This window comes from Lepidochelys olivacea (assembly GCF_965140295.1).
Source record: "Lepidochelys olivacea isolate rLepOli2 genome assembly, chromosome: 4".
Lineage (NCBI taxonomy): Eukaryota > Metazoa > Chordata > Testudines > Cheloniidae > Lepidochelys > Lepidochelys olivacea.
The window spans coordinates 38,704,720-38,730,191 of record NC_140414.1 but is presented as its reverse complement, the minus strand read 5'-3'; the positions used below and the strand labels follow the sequence as shown (position 1 = coordinate 38,730,191).

General features: G+C 39.8%; 1 protein-coding gene across 1 annotated transcript in view; it reads left to right on the top strand.

Annotated features, from left to right (window-relative positions):
- Positions 1–25,472, top strand: part of COL25A1 (collagen type XXV alpha 1 chain) — a 422,316-nt gene that overhangs the window by 240,555 nt on the left and 156,289 nt on the right. The window contains exon 5 of the mRNA XM_084626922.1: positions 9,154–9,171. Coding sequence (XP_084483048.1) covers positions 9,154–9,171 — 18 coding nt within the window. The remainder of the gene's footprint in view (positions 1–9,153; positions 9,172–25,472) is intronic.

The window sequence follows — 25,472 nt, the reverse complement described above, 5'->3', positions numbered from 1 at the left end:
TGTGACTCATGATATAATGATGTTCAGTGATATACTGATAAACAATCGTATCAAGGCATAAATATCATCATACTGAGAAGCACGATGTCTTACTGGACAAACTCTCAAAATGAGTGAATGACTCTTACATAAATCCACTGCTAACTAAACAAACGAGTAACCAGAATTATTGAAATGTATAAACTCTATTTGTCAGAAGACTGTTGCGATTCAAGAACAAATTTTCAAAAGAGTACAGCACCCTGCCTCTCCCATTTAGACACCTATGTAAGTGGCCATATTTTCAAAAGAACTCAGTACCCAACAGCTTCCGACTGAGGGTGCTGAGAACTTTTGAAAATCTGGCTTTAAATCTTAAATAATAACATTTCCCAAAACAGTCTCAACACACTTAGTATTGGTGCATATTCTGAGTTTCACCAATATGGATCAAAATAACTCCATTGAAGTGAATGGAGATACTCTGAGTTTACATCCATATAACTGAAATCTGAACCTGGACATTGGGTAATAATAAGTAATCTGTCTCTCTGAAATATCACATAGGTGCAATTGTTACCAAGAAAAAGTCAATATTTAGCAGAGGGGTTTTCTTTCGCTAAGTAGAGAGAAAAAGTTCAGTACCTCAGCTAACGCAATGTAGTAACTGTTGGCAAATGCTGCCTTTTTAATAGCAGTCATTGTAATAACCTCATCTGAAAGCTAAATTACTTCAGAGATTTTAGAGAGGAGTGTTTGCTTTTTTCAAGTGTTCTTGAAGCCATAATTGTGATAACAGCTATACAGTAAATGGCTTACCTAATATAGTTCCCTAATTGCTTAAAGCAAAATACATAAGCCAGATGCATTATTTCATATGTTCTGTCGTATTGTACCATTGTGGTTTGCAAGCCTAACAAATCTTTCACTTCAAGTTGAACACTTTCTTGTCAAACACCAGCTACTGCCTGATTACTTCCCACCATATTGTTCTGATTACTACCTTCTTAGGTCTGCTTCTCCTGCTGTTCCTTTTTCTTAACTTTGGTGCCTGCAATGCCCTTAGGGTATTACATTTAACTGCTGACATACAGTAAATCATCCTCTAAAGCCTATAGTATTCCACAAGTCTGTATATTTGCCCCTGACATCAGTGTTCTTATGATTTAACTGTTTTGTTTTGTTTTGGCTTTTGATTATCCTAGGGTCCGATTGGTATGGATGGAAAGCTGGTAGGTGATTTGTTCAAAACTAGTATGAACTAGGTCTTTCCACACGTTTTTCCTCTGTTCTTTCTTTTTTGAATCATTTATGCTAAAATGTATATTAAAGTAAATTTATAGCCAGCCATGGACTGGTTCATCTTAGTATAACCGATATGGCCCTTAGTAACCTAGGCTTGATGACCTACCAACCACCTCTTCTTTTTGCATTCATCCAAGTTAACTGAGAACAGCCAAGTTATCTCTATGTCCTAATCACATTTTGTCTGGATCGTGCTGGGGCAGGGCCATCTCAGTTCAGGATCTTTGTCCATGGAACTCACTCACAGGAGGTCCATCAAAGTATCTTGGTGATTGTCTTCATAACTTAGCATGAGGTCTGCCTATTTGTAATAGCACATCTATGACCCTTTTTTGGCTGCCTTTTTTCACTGGATTTTCTTTTGCGGGTTTTGTGTCTTTCTCCAGTGTTGTTGGCTGGTGGTATCTGGGTTGGCCTGGTTTTGGTTTTATAGTTGTTTGTATCACATCGCAAATACTCTTTTGGGAGATGGATATTTTTAAAATTGAATTAATTAAATCAGAGGTGGGTTTTAATTTTGTGGAGTGCATTCTGTTCAGTTATCAGTTGTCACAACAAATAGTTTCTCAATTAGAAAATGCATGTTGAAGTGATGGAAGATCTTGAAGTTTTTTGTTTACAAATCCTTTAAGTATTTAAAATAAATATTGTAGGTGGTTCATAGGCCTGTTTCTGCTCCCTCTCTTACTCTTTCTCAACGTCTAAAAGGTGCTCTTTCCCTCTTTCATTATCACTCTTTCCCATCCTTCCCTCCCTTTTCCCAGTTGGGCTCTTCTTTTGTTTTGATACTAGAAATGCATATCTTTCTTGGCGTTCCCTCTGTTTGCTGCCAGCCGCAGTCTTAGCTGGCCACACCTACTCCTCTCTACTGCCAAGCTCCCTTCCCCCTCCTTTTGTTAGTCTTTTCTCTATTCTCCAGGGTTCTGGTTCTGTTGGAAAGTAACCTTCAGCTGCAACTACCACCACCACTCACCACGCTTCTTCATCTGTACTTTTTTATCACCTCTGGTACTTGTCTGGAAGACTTTTAGTGTTGGCTTCGATGCTACAGCTGCTTACGTTGGCCCTCACTTCCTTGCCCCCTCCTTTCAGTATCACTTGCCCTGTCAGTAGCGGATATCAAATTAGCTGGGAGGAGGGGATCAGTTAGCAGCCAGTCTAACTCCCTTTGATCGACAATCTTGAAGAGGCTGTCCAATTGAACTCCAGAATTTTGAAGCCAAAAATTTTCAAGTGAAACTCAAACCCAATTGTATTAATCTGCCTCCCCCCCCCAAAAAAAAGTACATATGAAGGAAAATTGTTCACAAAACTCACCTGAAAATGGGGAGCACTACATAGCTATCTTTATCATAGTATTATATGAGAAAAGGCAGAAATGGGTGATGGCTAATGAAACAGATGAGAGAAGGTTGTCAATATAATAGTCACAAAAGTAGTTCTGCATTTGGTTCATAGCAGCTACCCCAGTGAGAACGGCAAGATTGGTTACCAGCATAGGGAGTGAGTTGTAAGGTCACATTCAACAGCATTGTGCTAGTTCATGAAAAACAGAAAGTGAAACAGAGTAGAAACAGAAAATAAAACTACACTGTATTGCAGTTTCACCATCCAAGCTGAGGGAAGTGCCAAAAGGAAATAAAATATGTACCTCAATGGGGAAAAACCAATACAATTTTTAAAATCAGCCATCTTTAAATTATGGAAGTCAGAAAATATAAACAGGGCACCTTTCAGTGCTTGAACTGGGGTTCCAGGTGACTACCACATCCCTGTGTCCTTCTGCTACCTGTTGAATAAAAAAAAATGGTGCATACCATCACTTTTAAGACACAAACCACCAAATTTTCCCAGTTAAAACATTCACTCTTTCTTAAGATCAACCCACCCGCGTCAAGTGCATCTGTGAGTCATGTATGCTTACTTTACCCACAAAAGTTGCTCCTGTTAGCATTGCAAGAGGCACTACTTGTATGGAAGAACAAGCTGGATTTTATCCTGCCTCAGAGATTGTGATCAAAATAGTCAGCTGATTACTGGTGGTGCTGGAAGAGGCAGTAAGAACCCAGGTTGACTTTACAGATCTGACAGAAGAAACACCTTTAGACTTTTAAGATGAGGACATTTGATATGCCAGACACTGAGAGACAATTAATATGAAGCTCCACAAAGTCATTTTTAGAGTCACTTTCCTAAGTGAAATTATACTTTAATAATCTAAAATGTTATAAATTATATAAATTAAGGAAGTTATTCTTTTGCAAATTAAATAGGATCAATTCTGTGCTCAGCTACCACAGTATAAATCCCACATAACTGTAGTGAAGTGTTAAAACAGAATTCAGCCCCATACCTTGATGTTATCCCTTTTTAATATGCAGTAGAAATATTAATTGTACATTATGTAGCATATTTTAATAAAGAAGCACTCACTAATGTTTCATAATTAAGATTCTGCCAACCTTTCAACATCAGAGCCAATTTTTCAGTGATTTTTATCTAGAATTTTAAAGTTAATTCCCAGCTAAAACCTGATATACAGCATCATAAAGTGCATTGTGTTAAAGATCCATACTACTCATGCACCAGGAATAATTTCAGTACCATTGAGAGACACTGTCCTTCAGCATTCCCTTAGAAATACAGTACTATTGCAATGATTGAAATGGAGCTGCCTAGGAGAGTTTTCAAAACAAATCATGTTCATATTATAATTTTAAAAATAAACACAAAAGCCACTCATTTAGGACCTGGTTGTGCTTGGCCCTTGTGTAGCTACATAAGGAAGGAGAAGGACATCATGAACTTCTTTATGCCCTCTACCTTTGCCTTCTTGTGCTCCAGGCCAATACAAATAGCAGCTAGTGAAAAGGTAGAGGTCAGACTCATGGTGCCATCCCTCCATCTGCACCTGGCCAGCACCAAAGTAGAGGGTTTGCTACACCATCTCTTGTACAACAAATTGATTTTTTTACATACAAAACAACAAATACATTAGGGAGACAAATGAAGAGAAGCAATAATAAAAACAATTCTATAACTGCAATTATTGGGTAGTGTAACATAAAATATCTGACCTATGAAGGGTATACAGAAATATTTATTGATCAAGAAGGGTTAATAGCTATGAAATAATTAGCCTGGTTGATACAAGGTTCCATATTATATGTTCACATTTGAAAGGAGATTCTGTATTTAGATTAGAGCAGACTTGGAGATCTTTTCCTGTCTAGTGGTGCTTTTATATTGGTTACCCATATATACAGTTCCATGCTGGATAATTCTGGTGTTAAGATTGAGACAGCCAGTATAAATCAGCCTTATTAAGGACGATGCAGCCCTTATGCTCCAAAGTATTTCCACAAAGCACTATGGCCCCAATCCACAAAGGTACTTAGGCACTTAACCCCCAATTTAGGCACCTAAGTCCCAGTTTTAGGCTCCACTGCAATCCAGAAAACTTCTGCTGAACCCTGTAGGCGCCTACACTCACTTGGCACTGAAATTTACAGGGTAAAAGTTCCTTAGGCAACTAAGTTTCTGCCTCTGAGCATATACACTGCTGCCTCCCTCTAGGTGTCCATACAACTGTCTCCCGCCTAAGCCCCACAACAATTCATGAACCAGCAAGAATAGGTGTTTGTTTGTGGGACCTGATCGGGTAGGGGGTCTCAGAGGCTGCCTACCAGATTGGGTTGCATTCACAACCAAGGAGGCGGTGATGGTGTCATCCATCTTGTAACTTTGAGCTCAGTGGTTAGAGCACTCACCTGGCATGTGGGAGGCCCAGGTTTAATTCCCCCTCTGTTGGAGAAGAAGAAAGGAATTGAAGAGGAGATCCCCGCACCACTGAGAAGAGTGCCACAACTACTCAGCTATGGGATATTCTGATGAGGAACACCCGCAGTCTCTCCTGTTGAAGCTGTTCCACTGTGGATAAATAATTAAAGAGTGATTGAAACAGGGGGATTGACCCATGGGTCTTCCACCTCTCAGGCAGGTGCCCTAAGCACTAGGCTGTAGTCATTCTCTTGCTCTTTTTCTGGCCCAAGAGCTATTCCACTGTGAGTAAAGACTTAAATAGTCATTGGGCAAGAGAGAGAATTAGTAGCCTTGAGGTTGGGGCACTCACTGGAGAGTTGGAAGACCTTGAGTCCAGTCCCCCTGCTCCAATCATTCTTTAATTATTCATCCATAGTGGAATAGTTTCAACAGAATATCCCATGCCCAGTTGCTAGGGCCCTCACTTCAGAGGTGGGAGACCTCTGTTCAAATCCCCTTTCCCCTTTGGCAGAGATGGAAGAATTAAACCTGTGTCTCCCACATCTCAGGTGGAGTGCTCTAACCACTGGGTTAAAAATTATACAGTGGGCACCCCGACTTGCTGCTGCCATTTTGTGTGGAGCAAGGCACATATCTAACTCATTCCCACAAGAAGGTACTTATTACCTAAGCTGTGTGGTTCCAGGACAGGGGTTCTCGCTCGTCAATCACTAAGCAGAGTTAGGCATCTATTCTGAGAGAGGTGCGGAGCTCCCTGCCTAGTATGCCGGCTTTTGTGGGTCACATTATGAGGCAGCTATCTTCCACCATTCATTATGTAGGGAACCTAAGTAACTAACTCAGGTTTTGTGGATCACGGTGTTGTTCCTGTGACTTTTTTTTTTTTTTTTTAGGTGTCTAAAAATTAAACACTGCAATGCTGAGCATGGCAACATCTAAATCCCTTTGCAAAGCTGGGCGTGTGCCTCTATGAGACACAGTTGCACTTGACTCTCTCTCTGGGGTGCAAAAGCGGCCCTGTGCCCCTAGTACATAGCTGAGGCTTAGTGCTACAATGTATACATGATAAAAGAAAAGCAGAGTTAAAGAGAAATCCTGGCCCTGTTGACATCACTGGTAGAACTCTTAGTGGCTTCAGTGGGACCACAATTTCATCTCCAGTCTTAGCTGTGTGCTACACAACACCCTCTAAACTGCAACACTCTGTAGCATGTAGGCACAAGATATGGAGATAAGAAAGGAGTGGCAGCTTTCAAATCTATTTTTTGTTTAATCAATTTATTGCTTTAAATCAAAACCCTAGTATTGTTTGAATATTGGTGTCGATATTTCTGAATGTATGTAAATATCTGTGTATTGCTGATATTTGGGCCAAATTTTCTAGTTAGATGTGCACATTTGTACTCGTATTGCGTACATCTACGTTAGATTGGGACATGCTTATGGTATGTGTGCAAATCAAAAGTTTGTATGGACATGTATGTGCAAGTGTAGGTACACATGAACGTGTACAACTGACTTTGAAGTTCTGCCTGGTTTTCCTTTACATTTCAGTTCTTATGAGATTATTTTAATAGTCTTTCACAGATATTTCATGTATGGCTTTACATGTATTTGTGAGTCTGTGTGTGTATTATGTGTGTTTGTATTGTTCCAAATTTGGTTTATCTATAGGGGGCCCAGTCCTGCAGTCATTACTAGGCAAAATTCTCATTGATTTCAGGATCAGGACCAGCATGTACATGTAAAGTGTCACTGACTTTAAAATTGTTACAGCCGGGTGGGATAAAGTATAGGCTTTTGGGAAATCCTGTGGGACTTGGGTAATTCTTTTCATTGCCTTGGCTTAACCTAGTCTGAGGTGTCATCCCCAGAGCTGAGAAATTTAGAAGCTTCATTTTACAGTATTTACCAACATTTAAATATTTACCAACATTTTAAATATTGTTTTGTCTTAAAAAAAGGAAGCTTTGAAATCTTCAGGAGTGGCTGGCTCTGAGACTCACTCCTCCAAAGGAAGAAATACAAAATGCCAACCACATGCTAAGTGGTAGGAGTTTGTAGTTCTCTCTCAGTGCACATCTGATAGCCACAATTCTGCTACACTTGGACTGTGATATCTCTGTAATGTTCTAGTACTATTTACTGTGTGGTGATCATAGAATTCATATGCCAAAGTGACTTATTTATAACTCAAAGGGACATTTTCTTCTCTATTTAGTGTAATAAAATCTGATCATCTATAAGCAAAAAGTGGCATTATTCAGAAACTTTTGTTTGTAGGTAATAGTCCTTGGGTAGAAAACATCTCGATTTATGCTATTTAAAGTTCTAGGGAAAAATAGTTGAAAACAGATTGAGATGGTTAGAGGCCATATAAACCTTTTGACCCATTTTAGGAATTACAGTATCCTGAAACTAAAGTGAAGACATTTTTTATTTCTTTTTAAAATGTCTTTAGGCGCAGTAACATTTAACAAAAGGAAAGGTTTTTCTCATTAAACTAAAATATTATTGAGTTACTAGAAAAGCCAAAAATCTTAGCTAGTTCTAAAAGCTCAAACATTTCCCACCTTGTAAAAGTTCCTTTGTCTTCCAATGTGATTTGATCTTCCGTGAGGTTGTAGTTCACAATCACACTTACTATATTGTACCATAGTACATTTCCTCTTCACATTTACCCATGGAACTCGCTAACTTTTTCCAGAGGAATCCAAGATGCAGGGACCCCTGTGGTAGAAAGTCCATCCAAAAAAGGATTGCAGCAACACAAGATTCCTACAGCTCCTTGGTCTGCCTTGGGGCCCTCAGCTGACCGGACCAGCAGTGCCCAACAAAAGTCAAGGAGCAAGTGGATTGCTTGCCAGGAAGGATATGGATGGGAGATGCACTGAATCAGTGTATCCTCAAGCCACCTCTGCTGGCAGGATTCCTGTGGTACTGCAGCCTTAGTTTAAACCTACCCTCCCTATGGCAGGGGTGGAAAGACCATGTAATCTCCCTGATAAGTGTGTTCCCTGATGTGGCAGCCCTCATTAGCACAGTACATAAGAACATAAGAATGGCCCTAGTGGGTCAGACCAAAGGTCCATCTAGCCCTGTATCCTGTCTTCCGACAGTGGCCAATGCCAGGTGCCCCAGAGGGAATGAACAGTAATCATCAAGTAATCCATTCCTTGTCTCTCATTCCCAGTTTCTGGCAAACAGAGGCTTGGGGCATCATTCCTGTCCATCCTGGCTAATAGCCATTGATGGACCTATCCTCCATGAATTTATCTACCACTTTTTTGAATCCTGTTATAGTCTTGGCCTTCACAAAATCCTCTTGCAAGGAGTTCCACAGGTTGACTATGTGTTGTGTGAAGAAATACTTCCTTGTATTTATTTTAAACCTGCTGCCTATTAATTTCATCTGGTGACCCCTAGTTCTTGTGTTATGAGAAGTAGTAAACAACACTTCCTTATCTACTTTCTCTATACCAGTTATGATTTTATGGACTTCAATCATATCTCTCCTTAGCCGTCTCTTTTCCAAGCTGGAAAGTCCCAGTCGTATTAATCTCTCCTCATTATGGAAGCCATTCCATACCCCTAATCATTTTTGTTGCCCTTTTTTAACCTTTTCCAATTCCAAGTAGAGTGTAGTTTATACCTCCCTGCACCAGTGGGATAAATCAAACCGGATGTCTGTAGTTTAACTGCTTAAAATAAATAAATAAAGCCCAGTGTTTTTGTCTAAATAAATCCAATATCTGTATCTTCTCCCTCACTCCTGTATAGTTAATTTAAGTCCTTCCATCATTTCTGAATCACACTAATCTGATCAGTAGAACTACGAAGTTTCTTAAATGAAGGTGTATTATTGTCATAATTTCCCATGGATCAATTAATTATGACAAAAAGCCACTAATTTTAATTCTAATTGAACATAATGATGAGACTCCAGAATCTAATTTTATCAAGGTTGCTTCTTGCTGGAATGTTCATCACCTCCGTATCAGAAAACTTTGTCAGATTCTGTTCAGATTAATGATGCCTTTTTGTAACTCGCCCTCTTTCCCTCTCTCTCTCTCTCTTATTTTGCAGGGTCAACCCGGTCCTCAAGTAAGTGTCATCTTGTTCTTTTACACTAGATTATGCCTAACTGTGGAGTCAACAGAACTCTGATTATCTTCAAATTCTTTTTATTTTTTGGGACGGGCATTTAAAAAAGGCTAGAAGCTGGTAATCGTTACACAACACAGTAGACCAAATATTTCCCAAGAGAGAAACATGGGGCCCCCATATGGTTGTTTTAATTCCATCAGCTGTTTGACCAGATGGTGGGTTTAACAATGTATTACCAAATAAAGCAGATCACTTAACTATGGGTTGAAACTTTGCCACATAACTTTAAAGCAAGATGAAATAACTTCACAAATGTGTAGCAGGAGCTGGTTCACATTAACTGCTTATTAATCACATTCTAATAATGCTGTTGTAATCTGGGCAGGCTTCAGTTATTTCAGATATTGCACTACTGACTTCTTTGATTAATTATATACAATCCCTGAATTAGTTCTGCTTTGGTTAAGGATAACACAACTACATGTCATGTGAGGGGTAATTAAAGAAATGGGAATTCAGTGAAAAGGAAATTCATTCAGAGTTCTCAGTCAGACACAGAAAATAAAAGAGGGGAAGTATTAGATATAACAGAAATGATATATAAATTACTTGGGTTATATTCAGAAAAATGGAAGAGTAAAAGAGGAGGAGGACTAGGCAAAACTAAACTGGGTTTTAGTTAATATAAAATTAAGGTTCTTTCCATTTGCATGGTTGTAATGCATCATGAAATATTTAGATTTTTTTTGTCTGAAAACTTTATGGTTTTCTGATGTTTAAGTGTTTTTTTATTGAAAAATGAATATTTTTCATAGAAAGCAGACACTTTCAGCAAACTACCCCTTCCCAGTTTTGATGAAATTTTTTTGATCAGCCCTGGTACTAAATAATTTTCCCAGTCTTAACTATGCTCATGAGGAATTTGGAGTGCAGAAAGTTAATCGGCTTGGCTAAACTAAATGGCTTCCTGGCTCCAAAGAATAAGTTTTTCCTATGCTGTCAAAGGGAACACTTAGAAAGTTTCCCGTGTTATAGGTCTATTTGTTTGCACTAAGAGCAGAGCTAAATTACAGTACTATGTCCTACATTAACACCTATTCTTGGGTCAGCCTTGATATGTATGAAGTATTTACTACATCCATGCAACACACACACAAATAAATCCACAACTGGAAAACAGTTGTATTTAAATTTTTATTGATTCAATATCAACGGGGTCTTTTTCGTAATAATACAATATAAAAGATCATTTAATTTTATGTTTTTCCTACTTCAGCTCAGTAAAAATGATCTCTGTATTACAAACCACGAGCACTTTCTATAAAAGCTCCTGTTCCTAGTCTAGTGCTGACAATAATGACCCCAAAGCAGAACTACAGGTTTTTTGTCATAGCCTTTAAATAGTACAGCACCTTTTTATGGTTACTTTTTTCCTTTAAAAAGAAAACAGTTTTGAATACCCTACTGTTAACAAAATTAGTCTGAGGAATAGTGGCAATACATGAAGCCGGGCTTTGGTTTTTTAAAGTTAAAAGGCTGGTGCTAAAATGATGCCAAAGAGCATCAGGGATGTCTTATTTCGGATATGAAATCCAGCGATTAACACTCACCAAAGGGGTTCATTTCCACTGGAAATCCATAAGGCCAAATTCTCCCCTCAGGCATGACCATGCAACTCCTATTGAATACAATGGAAATACATACATTTATCAAAGAACAGAATATTGCCTGTAGGTTATCGTTAAGCCTGCGTAGAATATAATACCCTGGCAGTGAAAGAAGATGGGTTACATTAATGAGAAAAGGAGTAACTTTTGTTATTTTCTCTAGTAACGAAAGTCACATAAATGTTAGAAAACAATGAGCATACTACAATAATCAAAGGAAAGACCAAACTTGCTTAGGAAATCCCACTGTGAGCTCTTTTAGTTGAGTATTCGTACAGCGCCTGTCACAAAGGAGTCCAGATCCAAGACTGTGGCTCCTGGATACTACAGTAGTACAAATAATAAATAAAAATAATACCCACCACCAATAAATAAAAATATTGTCAAAGTGCTTAATTGTAGCTTTTTTTACCATTTACTTCCCAGTTTCCCCCAGCATCACGTGGAAGTACCCTGTGCCCAGTCTTTTCCTGGTGCAGTATACTTCTTCCAGTGTTCCAGCATAACTACTTAGGAGACCAAGCCAAGAGACTGACAACTTGCAATCTGCACTTTATATGGGACATCACAGCTTTACAGAGACTGCTCTCCTCTCTTCAGTGGCCCTCCAAATCCTTATTAGAACTGGGCAAAATATTAATAATTATTTGTTTTAATCAGACATTGCCTGTTTTCATATTTGTGAAATGTCTGTGAAAGAATTTTACATCCATTTGATACTTCCCAATTTAATGTTATGTACATGTCATAAGGGAACTGCAACACTTTTTGTGACAAATGTTCGCATTTTTTTTTTTAACTTCGAGCTTCCTTAACTTCGAGCTTTGAACAACAGTACTCGGTTATATTTGGTCCCAAAAACCCCATAGTATTGGCTCTGGTTTCCTGATTGGCTGAAGCCACTCTATGTAGTCAGCAGGTTTGGCAAAAAAACACTTTGATGTGTTTTCTAAGAGTAGTGCCTTCATATTGTACTTTTTTCCTGTGACAGTCAGGAAGAAAATTGTCAGCAGCACACAGAGAGTAGCTCTGTGATGTCTTGTGCTGCAGTATGTGTGGGAAAGCAGTTTATCATCCCTTAAAGAATTTCCAGGATTCTAGGGGAGTACTGGCCAGGACTGGTGGCCCTGCAAAGACACTGGAAGAGAGAGCAGTGCATCCGCCAAAGAAACTAGAGGAGGGTAGCAGGCAACAGGTCCTTTTGCTTAAGAAGCAATCACCAAGTAGAGTTGGAAGGCAATTGTGTAGGGATAGTGGGCTGCAAGGCCTGGTGAGTTTCTCTATAGGTGCAGGCAGGTTGGATAGCCATCCACATTCAGCCTTTGAGGTACCTTTCTCAATAAATATATATATAATTTAGTTTTGGGAGGCTGGTTTACACCAGGCTGCTACGTGTAGGTGGCTATGTTAAAGCTATAGTCCCGTGGCGTGCAGGTCATAAGAATCAATAGTGTTGTAGGTACACTGAAGAGTTGGAAAACAGGCTGGGTTATCTGGTGCAACACCATCACAACAAAGCCTAACAACAATATCCATTATTCCCTCAAACTGGCTTCCCTTTCTCCAGCTGCTCCAAATTGAGGTTTAAACTCTTTGACAGTTTCTCCACCTGGGTGCTTGCAATATTACCATGGATTGTAGGGGATGGAAGAGAGGTAAAGACAAGCTCACAGTGTGCAGCATCAAAACCAGGTCCAGAGAAGTAGCCCATGACTGCGGATGCAGAAGAAGTGATGCCTCATTTACTGTCTCCTGGCCCATGGGCATCTCAGCCAGCTGCAATGCTAGCTGAATGACACTGTCTTCTAGCTGTCCATGAGCCAGAGATTTTTGTCAGCTAGCACACACTGCTGATCATCCAGTGCCTTGTCATAATGAGTGAGAGAAGCCCCAAACTCACAGGAGATGGCTGTCATCTGGGCCACCACCTGTTCCACTCTGCAGAAAAATCTGGCAGCTGTTTCCCTTTTAGTGGCCGCTGATGCTTCACTTCATCAAGTGGTCCCTCCCCCTGCTGAATGATAAAAGGAGATATGCCCATTTATTATGTGAAAATTCCATTTGTTTGTGCAGATATGCATTATGTGTGATGCACAGTGTATGCAGGTCAAACTTAAGCCCCAAACTTTACCAATTTGATCAGTGTTACATAAAGTTATGTACAGTCTCATAAATCCTTCATTTCTAGGCACAGTGGACTGAGTTAAGTATGGAGTGAAATTGGTATAGTTGTGGTGATTAGTTTAAATGATATCATTAGAGCCAAAATTTCAATATAGGTGTGCTTGGAAGGATTCAATGTTTATCAGTAAATGTTGGGAATGTCCATTTCACCTTCTACACACAAATCGACTAAAAAAATATTTCCATCGACGATCACTGAAATGTACAGTTAGGCAAAGTAAGAAAAATGCTTCCTGAGAACTTACTAGAGTTTGATTTAAGACTATTTACTTGTATATTTTGACATGTGATACTGACAATGTGTGTTTCAATGGCTATCCGACATTAACTTTTTGAATCTCCACTTTTCTGTCATTAAATAATTGTCTAGCCCTCTTCCCCATTGTTTAATTCCCCTGTAATTTCTCACAACTGTGAAAATGTGAATTGATAAAAATAGGAAAAAATAGTTAAAAATAAACATCAATATTATTCATTGAAATTGTATTTAAATCTAATTAGTCCAAGCATAAATATGGGCTATGAAACTTCTGCTACAAAGTTTGTACATTCACTTTGTATGCGTAAAACTGCATTTTTTTAATGTAAAAACTGAAGTTTGAGTAACAACCAAGTAAGGACTTCAGTATAAGGCCCACTGTGCATCCTCATTACTGTGATCTTTCATTTAAAATGAAGCCAAAAAGCTTTTTACTTTTAAAGACACTGGGTCAGGTTTTTTGTTTCTCCTACAGTAGATGACTTCACTAACACATAAACAGTACAGAGAGCTACTGCATATCCCCTATCCTGTATCAGGTGTTAGTGATGTCTACATCCATTGACTGGAAGACGTAGAACCCTGAAATCATATCTTGGGAGGTGCTGGAAGTTAAGGGCGGAAAATATTTTTTATGGGAATTAAAAATTTACTAGACTTTTATAATAAGAAAGAGGAGACATTGAACCAGAATTAAACAATGGGTCTGCTTATTTTGATTGTTCTTTATAAAGGTATTTACAGCATCTGTAGTTTTGTCTATACATAAAGACAATGATTCTCCTCTCGGTTGCAATCATTTATATTCAGAATATCAAGTCAATAGAGTTACACCAGTGTAAATGAGAAGAAAGTTGGGCCCAGACTCTGATAATTTGGGCTCTTAAACTATTTTATTTTGTTGTTGTTGTTGTGCTTTTGAAAAAAAATCATTACAGCTTACTTCTAGCAACCACATATAGGTGATGGATGTAATAGGACAGAGAATTAGAGAGAGAGAGTGTGCAAAATTCTATTTGTTATGTCTGCATTTTAGCAGCAAGGGCCAAAACCTACTTCCATTGAAGTTAATGGGAGTTTTGCCATTAACTTGTGTGGGATCGGGATTTAGCCTTAACTGAGTGCATCTCATAAATAAGCTTGTCTGAACAAAGTCACTTAAGTATCTGACTGGTAGAACTTCAGAGAGTATTCTGGACACTTTATTACTTCTCTTTCTATTACGTCTCTGTTTGGTAACCTTCCTTCCTTTTTACAGCCATAATGTAATCTTTGTACAGTACTGAAATTTAATGCGATCTTTACAGGAAACACTCAGCCAGCATTAAGTTGTGTAACTAATGAAACAAATGCCATAGCCATGGCCTATAAATTTCTTTACCATAGTTGCCCAGTAAAAGGCAACAGACCAGAGTCTTCCCTGGCTCCAGTGTTGTCTATTGACTTCAGTGGGGTTGCTCCTGATTTTCACCAGAGAGAGCTGGAGAATTGGGCTCAAGACTTTGTGTTGATGTCTGATGTTTCAAAAAACAAAACCCATGCTAAGGTTTACTTTTACAGAAGTAATTAACTTAATAATAGTTTCAAAAGTGTGTTGATTTTTTTTTCAGGTTTCAGAGTAACAGCCGTGTTAGTCTGTATTCGCAAAAAGAAAAGGAGTACTTGTGGCACCTTAGAGACTAACCAATTTATTTGAGCATGAGCTTTCGTGAGCTACAGCATGCATATAATAAAGCAAAGATAACTTGTAAAATAACTTCTTGATAAAAAAGATTTGACAGTAAGGGGCACATATTAAACCATGAGTACTTCAGTTGCACCTGGTAAATATACACATCTGTGCATACAAGTATTTGTAAATGCCTAATATTAACTGCCCACTCAAGCGACTAAATGAGTAAATAATGTAAACACCAAGGGTGTGCTTCTATGCTAGAAACACAACATGGAACTCACAGGGGGGAGTGGCTAAGGTGGCTTTAAGCCTTTGTGTCCTCCTGATCCTTGGCTGCTCAGGAGGCTGGAGACGTACCTGGTATTTATGGCAGCCTCCCCAGGGCTGCTCTGTGGGTGAAAGCACTGAGCAAAATCTCCACAGCACCGCATTCTGGGCATTCACCCACAACAAAACCCTTCCCAGCCCTACCCTTAGTACACCCCCTCCCACTGCTTTTGCCAGGCCTTGTGAGGTGGCAACCTTATGGCTGTCTTCTGCAGTACTTGTGCCAGATGAATCCTCCCTGACCAGATCCAGGGATTTTAGAGTCCCTTTACACCATTCTGTTCCCCATTTTTGCCAGTGGAAAGGAACTGGAGTGGGGATGAGGCTCTCATGCAAAATATATTTTCAATTGCATTTACCTACTTTGTGCAGAAAATGCATTTTGCTTGTTCAGTTTCCTACTTAGGGTTGCAGTTCGGGTAATGGGCTTTGGAAATCTTGTGAATCATAGAATCATAGACTATCTGGGTTGGAAGGGACCTCAGGAGGTCATCTAGTCCAACCCTCTGCTCAAAGCAGGACCAATCCCCAACTAAAACTTTGTGCTTGGATAGCAGAATATTTAAGTGCTTGCCAGGAGATCCAGGTACTGATATTGTACAGATTTAGTCTTCTGGTTCAGAAAGATGTCTGGTCAAATCTGTTAATCCCAATAATATTTTAAAGCTGCTTTCAGATTTTTTTTCCATCCTGAAAATGTATAAGAATATAAACCAATGTAACAATCAAAATGAAAGAAATCATTGGAGTCAGCATCGTTTAGAAACAGGGCTCTGTGCAGGCTAACATCAGTGCCAAGGGTGCTGATGCACAGCTATGGAGTTTTTATCTTCCTCGTCTACTGGTGAAGGACCCTCTCAGGAGTAGCTGCATATAGCAGATGAAGACAAATTGGAGAGAGAGATTCTCTGAATAGGTGGGGCTCAATCTTTAAGGGCACTGAGCACCTTGTGCAGCATGCTGAGTACCCCCATCTCCCAATTAAATTAATGGGAATTGAGGGCACTTGGCACCTTGCAGGTGTTGCTCAGCAGTTGCAGAATTAGGCCCTGGGAGACCTAGGTACAATTTAATCAAATAATTACTGATGGGGGGCATGAGGGAGAGGCTGCAGGGAGAACAAATTAACCATCTACTTCTATTTGAAGGGTGTTATCTCTTGTTTCTTTTGATAGGCCCATAGCTTCTGAAATCCACCAATACCTCTTTTAAGACAAAACCAGGCTGGATCTGTTCCCCTCGTCTCACACACTTAATGTTAGTGTTAAGTGGAAACATACCATGCACATTCTATCTTTTTAACCGGGAATTGATTTCACACTCATCACCACGGTATTCTGAGCGCTTAGATCTTCTCACGGCAAGAAGAGAAAAAATGTCTTGCATTCCTTAATTCTGTATAGTATTACTCAACAAAGCACACATGAGCACAACAGGCCAATTGCAAGCATATACTGTGGTTCCCATTTGAAGTCTACAAACAGCTTGTCAAAAAACAATTAACGAACTATGAAACATCTCTTGTATTCCCATAGCGTTCCCTAGTTTTGAGTCAGATTAAAGTTACATTTTACTGGTATAGTCTGAAAAACTGTGAAAATGTAGTAGCGTCCTCTGTGTTTTATTAGGAATTATGTCAGAGCAAAATACTGTGCCATATTCATGTATATAACATGGTATTTTACTATCCTACTACATATGTTTTGTATTCCATATTGAATGCCTACTACCCTAGCATTTTTAATGATCCCCATGCTCTCTTTCAGTTCTAAATTCCAGCTCAGTCTGTTGCAGATTCCTATAGTTTCACTGAAGCTAAACAAAACAAAACAAAAATCAAGAAATTTGAGGAGCATTATTCTTTATCAAACTGTTGGGCAGCTTTAAAATATCTGAACTGACTTCTACTATATAGGGCCTGATCCTGTATCTTTTGTGAGAATAAAGCACTCCTTATTCATGTGAGGTGCTAATGTTGTGCCAATGTTAAAAGGGCAGATGGGTTGACCAGGTAACTATAGGCTGGTTAGCCTGACATCAGTCCCTGGCAAAATAATAGAAAAGCTCACATGGGATTCAATCAGACTCATAGACTTTAAGCAGGGCCGTCCCTAGCTATTAAGGGGCCCTACGCAGCCGCATACCTGTACATTGCAGGCCACAGAACCTCAGCCGCCCACCCACCCTGGTAACAGGCCCATAACCTCTGGCTGAGTTACAGAAGTCCTCAAACCATGGTTTAAAGACGTCGCATTACAGAGAATTCACCATTTACCAATTAATAAAGAATTGGAATATAATTAATGCTAGTCCGCATGTTTTTGTGAAAAATAGGTCTTGTAAAACAAACCTTAATTTAATTATTTGATGGAGATTACACATTTGGTTGATAAAGATAAATGCATCAACAAAATATTTAGGAGTGGGGCCAGGGCCACAGCTGCAGCTGGGGGCTGGGGCTGGCAGCAGGGCCAGAGCGGAGCTGGGGACAGAGTGGGGCTGGGTGGCACTCCCTCCCCAACCCCCATGGGGGCTGGCTTGGGCTCCACTGCACCCCCCCAGACATTCCTCCATGCCACACAGTTTGGGGACCATTGAAGTAAAAGCAGTTTAATGCTGTGGTTTATTTCATGAACTGTACATTAATAGTATGTACATACGTATGTATGTATGTCTCTTCCACTACATTGCCTTACTTTGACAGCCTGGCATTGACACTTAGACTAGTTTATTATTAACATAAACACATCTACCTAATGTAATCTATTGGATTTTTTTAACATAATGGTATTTTCATGTACTTGCATGGTCCAAAATTTGGGCAAAAATCACTAGAAAATGAAATTTTTGTAAAACCTGGGAATTTTTCAGTAAAAATCAGTAAAAACTGAAAATGAAGGGTCTTACCATTGGGGAATTCTCATCAAATGGTGTGTTTCTACTTGGGAAGTAAGCCCTACACTATTCAGCATTTTCATGAATGAGCTGAAAATAAATTTTAAATTACTGATGATAAAATTTGCATATGAGACAGATTGGCAAAATGGTATACAACAATGAGGACAGGACAGTCATAAGCTGGATCCAGTCCAACAAAATATGTTTTAATATAGCCAAATGCAAAGTTATACATCTAGGAACAAGGAATGCTGGCCAGACCCAAGGAATGCTGGGGGACTATATCGGAAAGCAGGACTCTGAAAAGGATTTAGGTGTCATCATGGATGAGCAACTGAACATGAGCTCTCAGTGTGATGCAGTGGCAGAAAGGGCTGATGCATTCCTTGGACATATAAACGGGGAGCAGTGAGTAGGAGTAGGGAGGTGATTTTAGCTCTAGTAATTGGTGTGACTCATACTGGATACAGTTCTGGTGTCCACACTTTTAAAAGTATGTTGAAAAGAAAAAGCCATAGAAATTATTTGAGGGCTGGAGAAAATGCCTTACAGTGAGAGATTTAAGAGCGCAATCTATTTAGTTTATCAAAAAGAGGATTGAAAGATGACTTGATTACAGTGTATAAGTAGCTTAATGTGGAGAAAATACCAGATACTAAAGATTCTTTAATCTAGCAGAGAAGGGTTTAACAAGAATCAATGGCTAGAAGCTGAAGCCAGACAAATTCAAATTGGAAATTAGGGACACGTTTTTAACAGTGAGGGTGATTAACCTTTGGAACAAGCTACCAAGGGGAAGTGGTGGATTATCCATCTATTGATGTCTTCAAATCAAGACTGGATGCCTTTCTGAAAGATATACTTTAGCCAACACAAGTTATTACGCTCAATACAGAAATAACTGGGTGAAATTTAAGGGTCTGTGATATGCAGAAAGTCAAACTAGATGATCTAATGATCCCTTATGATCTTAAACTCTATGAGTCTGAGTAGTGCAGTTGAGTTCAGCAGGACTACTTACAAGTGTAAAGATTAGTTGTGTGTGTAGGGGCTGGATTAGTAATGCATACCATGGGAAAAATCCGAACTTCACTGAAGTCAGTGAGAGTTTTGCCAGTGACTTCAGTGGGTCCTGGTTTTACCCTAAATTTTCAGTAAGGGCCCACTTTACAATGACTTGTGCACGTGAGTAAACTTACATGCATAAGCATTTGCAGGAGGAGGCCCCAAAATGTTTAAGACTTACACTAATATTTTGGTATTATAACAATACTGTTATCATACCCTCTCTTTCAGGAATTTAATACATTATGTGCATTTGATGAGGAGCTGGCATGCATAGCTCTGGTGATGCATTATTCTGCTTATATGCATATGGGTCACATTTACATGAGGATAACATGATGCAAAAAGAACTCAGTGTGGTAGGAAATACTGTAATTCCATTCATAAGGACAGGTCAAAATGTCTCTGCAGTTTCAGTAATTTGCCTGTTTGCATCAAGATGAAGCATGGCATGCTGCAACCTGTAATCTCTACAGGTCACCATTGTGTATAGCAGGCCATAATTCAGAACTCCACGGGCCACATTCTGCCCATGGAACACAATTTGGATGCCCTGCTATATAATAGAGGCTCTTGGATAATCTCAAACACTGGCAGTCATAAGGAATGTTAAGCATCATGAGCTGCTGGGGAACATTTAAAAGAATCACATATTTTTGAAGAAATATAATACAATTGCATTATTCGGTACGTCTGCTAGTGATCATTTGCCAAAAGAATAAGTATTCGTTTATATATACACATACATATGTGTGTAATTTCCCCTGAAGATGGTCTGAGTTTTGCAGACAAAAATATTACTCTTAGGAAAATTTTTAGTTTTGTTTTTAATAAATTTTATGTTGTTTTAAATTGCTTCCTTTTTAAAAAATGTTTCAAGCCTCAGAAGTTACAAAAAATCTCTCTAGTCACCTCATGTTTATATATACATTAGTCTAAATATGTGTAGATATGTATAACTGATGTACAATAATGTGTAGCATTTATAGGGTGTTTCATCTTCAAAGCACACTATAAATATTAACTAATTCGCAGAATACTTCTATAAAGTATGCCTTTATTATCTCCTATTGCGGATGGGGAAACTGATGCAGAGACGTTAAGGGACTGATCCTTCAACCATCACTCACACTAGTAGGCTTTACTATATGTGTAGTCTCATTGACTTCAGCTGACTTACTTGTGTGAGCAAGGGTTGACGGATCCATGTCAGAGCCAGAAATAGAAACCCAGGAATTCCAGACTTTGCCTATCTTGTCATGACTCAGATAGGATGTTTAGATATCTTGTAGTGTTCTGCTGGACTGTAATTTGCCTCAGATGGATTTAGGTTATGTAAAGTTCTACAGTTTTTATTACGCACAATTGATAAACAGCCATAATGTACTTTTTTTTAAAAAGATGTTATGATTTGTTTACACAATGTCTGAGGTTGCAACAACATTGGCGGACAGAGAAACTATTTGAGGACTTACAGGATGTGCAAGGTAGCATGGAAATGGAGGAAACATAAAGTCCCACAGGAAAATTTAAAAAGCAATTTCAATGGTGCAAAATTTCACTCCAACATTTTTGCGTGTTATTTTCCCAAGCTTTAGCATACCCTAAGGATTAAAAAGTTACCTAGACTGTGAAATAATTCCTTCACTCCTAGGGTATTGAGATTATATTACAATCTCAGAAACTCTTCTATCCCTTGGGCAATATTTTACACAGCTATGGCTTCATATTAATATTTTACTGCTATTGCCCTTCTAACCAGTCATGATTTATATAATATAACCTGCCACCTCTTTTACAATTGCATTTTATGGTTGTATTTGTAGACATTTCTAAAAGGAAATCTAAATCTTTCTTTGGTTTTCTGCTTCCTTGAAAGAATGAATGTGTGTTGTAATGTAGTTTATAGTAAAATTTGGAAGAAAAAAATACAGTACAAGCATAGGTTGAAATATTGCTCTCATTGATGCCAAGATAAATCCAGAGTAATTCCACTGAAGTAAATAGAGTTACTCTGGATTTGCCTTGGTGAAACTGAGAGGAGAATTTGGCCCCCAGATTTTTAAATGCTTATGTTAAAAGCCAAATGCTAATGTGGCTGTACAACAAATTGCCTTCACGGTACTTTTTAACGCCAGGTTCACAATTCTGCTCAGTTATGTAAGTGCAACTTTTATTGATGTCATTTGGATTTACACCTATGTAACTGAGAGCTGAACTGGGCCCAAAATTCTACAAAAGAGGCACCCGACATTTAATAGCAGATATCATGAGACATTGTTTTTAGTATTTTCAGTAACTAAATCTTGTTTTCAGGTTGTGGAAAACCAAACAGTCTTGAAAAATGTCATTCAAATCTGAACAAAATGTGCAGTGGTTGCAATTAGCAAGTTGACATACCATCGATTAGTATGTAGTTATTTCAGTAGATACTGTGCTGTGAAGATGTTGGTAAATATTGACATTTTAATCTTGGCCAGTGCTCAGCACTTAGTTAGTGACAGATGAACCTCGTCACTAATCAGATGCTTCATAGTTTTATTTTTAGCAACTTATTTTAGAGTTTTCTGTACTGCCCATCACCTATGGAAGGTCCCTAGTGGTCTGCAGGAGTCTTGTGCTCATAGACTCTTAGACTTTAAGGCCAGAAGGGACCATTGTTATCATGGAGTCTGACGTCCTGCGCATTGCAGGCCACGGAACCTCACCCACCCACTCCTGTAATAGACTCATAACCTCTCGCTGAGTTACTGAAGTTGTCAAATCAAGATTTAAAGACTTCACGTTACTAAGAATCCACCATTTACTTTAGTTCTGCTCTTCTCCATTCCTGGTTGCAGGAAGCTCTGCTTGGGATATAATTAAATGCTTTTCCCCGAAAGACGAAAGTAGAGAGATTTCACTGAGCCCCAAAAGTGGGAAGAGAGCTTGAAAGACGGATGTCAGTACTTGAAAGACAGATGTCAGTAAGCAGCAGTGCTGCTCCTGAACTGGCTACTAATAGTGACAAATTCACATTAGTCTCAGGGTATGTCTACACTGCAGCTAGAAATGTGCTTCCCAGTATGGGTGGGTAGCTCTGTTTGAGCTAGTGTGCTAAAAATAGAAGAGTGGCTGAGGTGGCTTAGACCAGCCACCTGAGTACATACCCAGGGGTCAGGTGTGATTGTACTTGGATGGGTGGCCCGTGCCTTTGCCCATGTCACCATGGTCACACTGCTATTTCTAGTGCAGAGCTAGTGTGTTTCTGTCTCCCTGTGCTGGGAAACACCTTCTGTCATAAATATAAAGGGAAGGGTAAACCCCTTTGAAATCCCTCCTGGCCAGGGGAAAGCTCCTCTCACCTGTAAAGGGTTAAGAAGCTAAAGGTAACCTCGCTGGCACCTGACCAAAATGACCAATGAGGAGACAAGATACTTTCAAAAGCTGGGAGGAGGGAGAGAAACAAAGGGTTTGTGTGTCTGTCTGTAGTCGTCTTGGCCGGGGACAGAACAGGAATGGAGTCTTAGAACTTTTAGTAAGTAATCTAGCTAGGTATGTGTTAGATTATGATTTCTTTAAATGGCTGAGAAAAGAATTGTGCTGAATAGAATAACTATTTCTGTCTGTGTATCTTTTTTGTAACTTAAGGTTTTGCCTAGAGGGGTTCTCTATGTTTTTGAATCTAATTACCCTGTAAGATATATACCATCCTGATTTTACAGGGGGGATTTCTTTATTTCTATTTACTTCTATTTTTTATTAAAAGTCTTCTTGTAAAACACTGAATGCTTTTTCATTGTTCTCAGATCCAAGGGTTTGGGTCTGTGGTCACCTATGCAAATTGGTGAGGCTTTTTATCCAACATTTCCCAGGAAAGGGGGAGTGCAAGTGTTGGGAGGATTGTTCATTGTTCTTAAGATCCAAGGGTCTGGGTCTGTAGTCACCTAGGCAAATTGGTGAGGCTTTTTACCAAACCTTGTCCAGGAAGTGGGGTGCAAGGTTTTGGGAAGTATTTTGGGGGGAAGGACGCGTCCAAACAGCTCTTCCCCAGTAACCAGTATTAGTTTGGTGGTGGTAGCGGCCATTCCAAGGATAACGGGGGTAATATTTGTTACCTTGGGGAAGTTTTGACCTAAGCTGGTAAAGATAAGCTTAGGAGGTTTTTCATGCAGGTCCCCACATCTGTACCCTAGAGTTCAGAGTGGGGGAGGAACCTTGACATGGTGGCACAGTGGTGGGATTAACCTGAAATCATTTTGAGATCCAGTTGAGATTTTTTGAACTAGAAATACAGATTTTAAAAAGGAATTTTTAGGAAGTCCAGAAGGCAGCTTTGAAACTGAAAGCAGCTTGGTTTCTCTCTGCTTTGTGGCCAAGCAGAGACAAAAGGGGATTATCTTGTGAATTGCAGGTTTTCTTGCCTGGAGGCAGGGTACTTAACTCCTGCAGGGAAATTCACAGTCTTCCAACCCAGAGGTTTTTTTTTTTTCTTTTCTTCCTAAAAGTAAATAGGGGGTGTGTGCTCTACCCATTTGCCTGGAGACAAAAGTGGCAGGGTTTTTTTTTAGGATTTTGATTTTTTTTTTTTGTTTTACAAGGAGCACAGGTTTGAAAAGAAATTTTTTTTTTTCTTTGGGCTGGGTAAGTAGTTTTCCAAGTAGTTGGAGGTTTTTTGCTTTAATTTGGGCCCAGAGCAGAGACAAGGGAATTGTCTTTTTCTGTAGGCTGACAATCACTATCAGAGAATAGGTACTCTATTCCAGCACAGCAAAAGTTTACAGCCAAGTTTTGTTTGTTTATTTCTAAACCTCGGGTGTAAAGTTAGTTAAAAACAGAGAGGTTAGAATGGCCAAATCCTCAGCTCGACTACAGCTGGAATTAGCCAAATTTCAGGCTGAGGAAAAACAAAGGGAACATGAAAGACAGATAGAACTCATGCGGCTGGAGAAGGAGGTACAGGAGGCTGCCCACAAGAGGGAAATGGAGGCAAGGAAGCATGTGGAGGAGATGGAGAGGATAAAGGCCCAGCAGAATATACCAACAAACCCTAGCAATCCTTCTCCAGGTACCACTTCCCATCCCAGAAAGTTCCCCACCTACAAGGCAGGTGATGATACTGAGGCCTTCTTAGAAAACTTCGAAAGGGCCTGCCTTGGGTACAACATCTCTACTGACCAATACATGGTAGAGCTGAGGCCGCAGCTCAGTGGACCCTTAGCTGAGGTGGCAGCTGAAATGCCTAAAGAACACATGAACAAGTATGAACTGTTTAAATCCAAGGCGAGAGTCAGAATGGGGATAACACCCGAGCAGTCTCGTCGGAGGTTCAGAGCCCTAAGGTGGAAACCAGACATGTCATTTACCCGACATGCCTACCACATTGTAAAACATTGGGATGCCTGGATATCAGGAGCAAGTGTTGAATCTCCAGTAAATTTGCCCTTCCTAATGCAAATGGAACAATTCTTAGAGGGTGTTCCTGAGGAAATAGAAAGATACATCCTAGATGGGAAACCCAAAACTGTAATTGAGGCAGGAGAGATTGGAGCCAGATGGGTGGAGGTGGCAGAGAAGAAGAAAACTGGTCGCAGTTGGAGCGGAGACCAGAAGGGACCACCCCAGACCACACCCTATTACCGGGGGCCGCCCAAAGCCCCACCTACCTCCCAAAGAACCCTCCAGACCCCTTATCGTCCCACCACCCCGTTCTCCAGCAACCCACCTCGCCCCGGTGACCCGTCAGCTGGACGATGTTTTAAATGTAACGAGCTGGGGCATGTAAAGGCCAACTGCCCCAAGAACCCCAACAGGTTACAGTTCATTGCACCGGAATCACACCAGAGGTCCACAGGCCCAGATACCTCCCAGATACCCTTGGAGCGGAGGGAAACTGTGAGTGTGGGTGGGAAGAAGGTCACCGCGTGGAGGGACACCGGAGCACAAGTGTCAGCTATCCATGCTTCCTTAGTGGACCCCAATTTAATCAACCCAGAGATCCAAGCGACGATTCAACCCTTCAAGTCCAACTCTTTCAATTTGCCTACAGCCAAGTTGCCTGTCCAGTACAAGGGCTGGTCAGGAATGTGGACTTTTGCAGTCTATGATGATTATCCCATCCCCATGCTGTTGGGGGAAGACTTGGCCAATCATGTGAAGCAGGCCAAGAGGGTGGGAATGGTCACCCGCAACCAGGCTAAACAAGCCGTGAGGCCTAGCTCTGTTCCGGAAACTTCTATCAGGA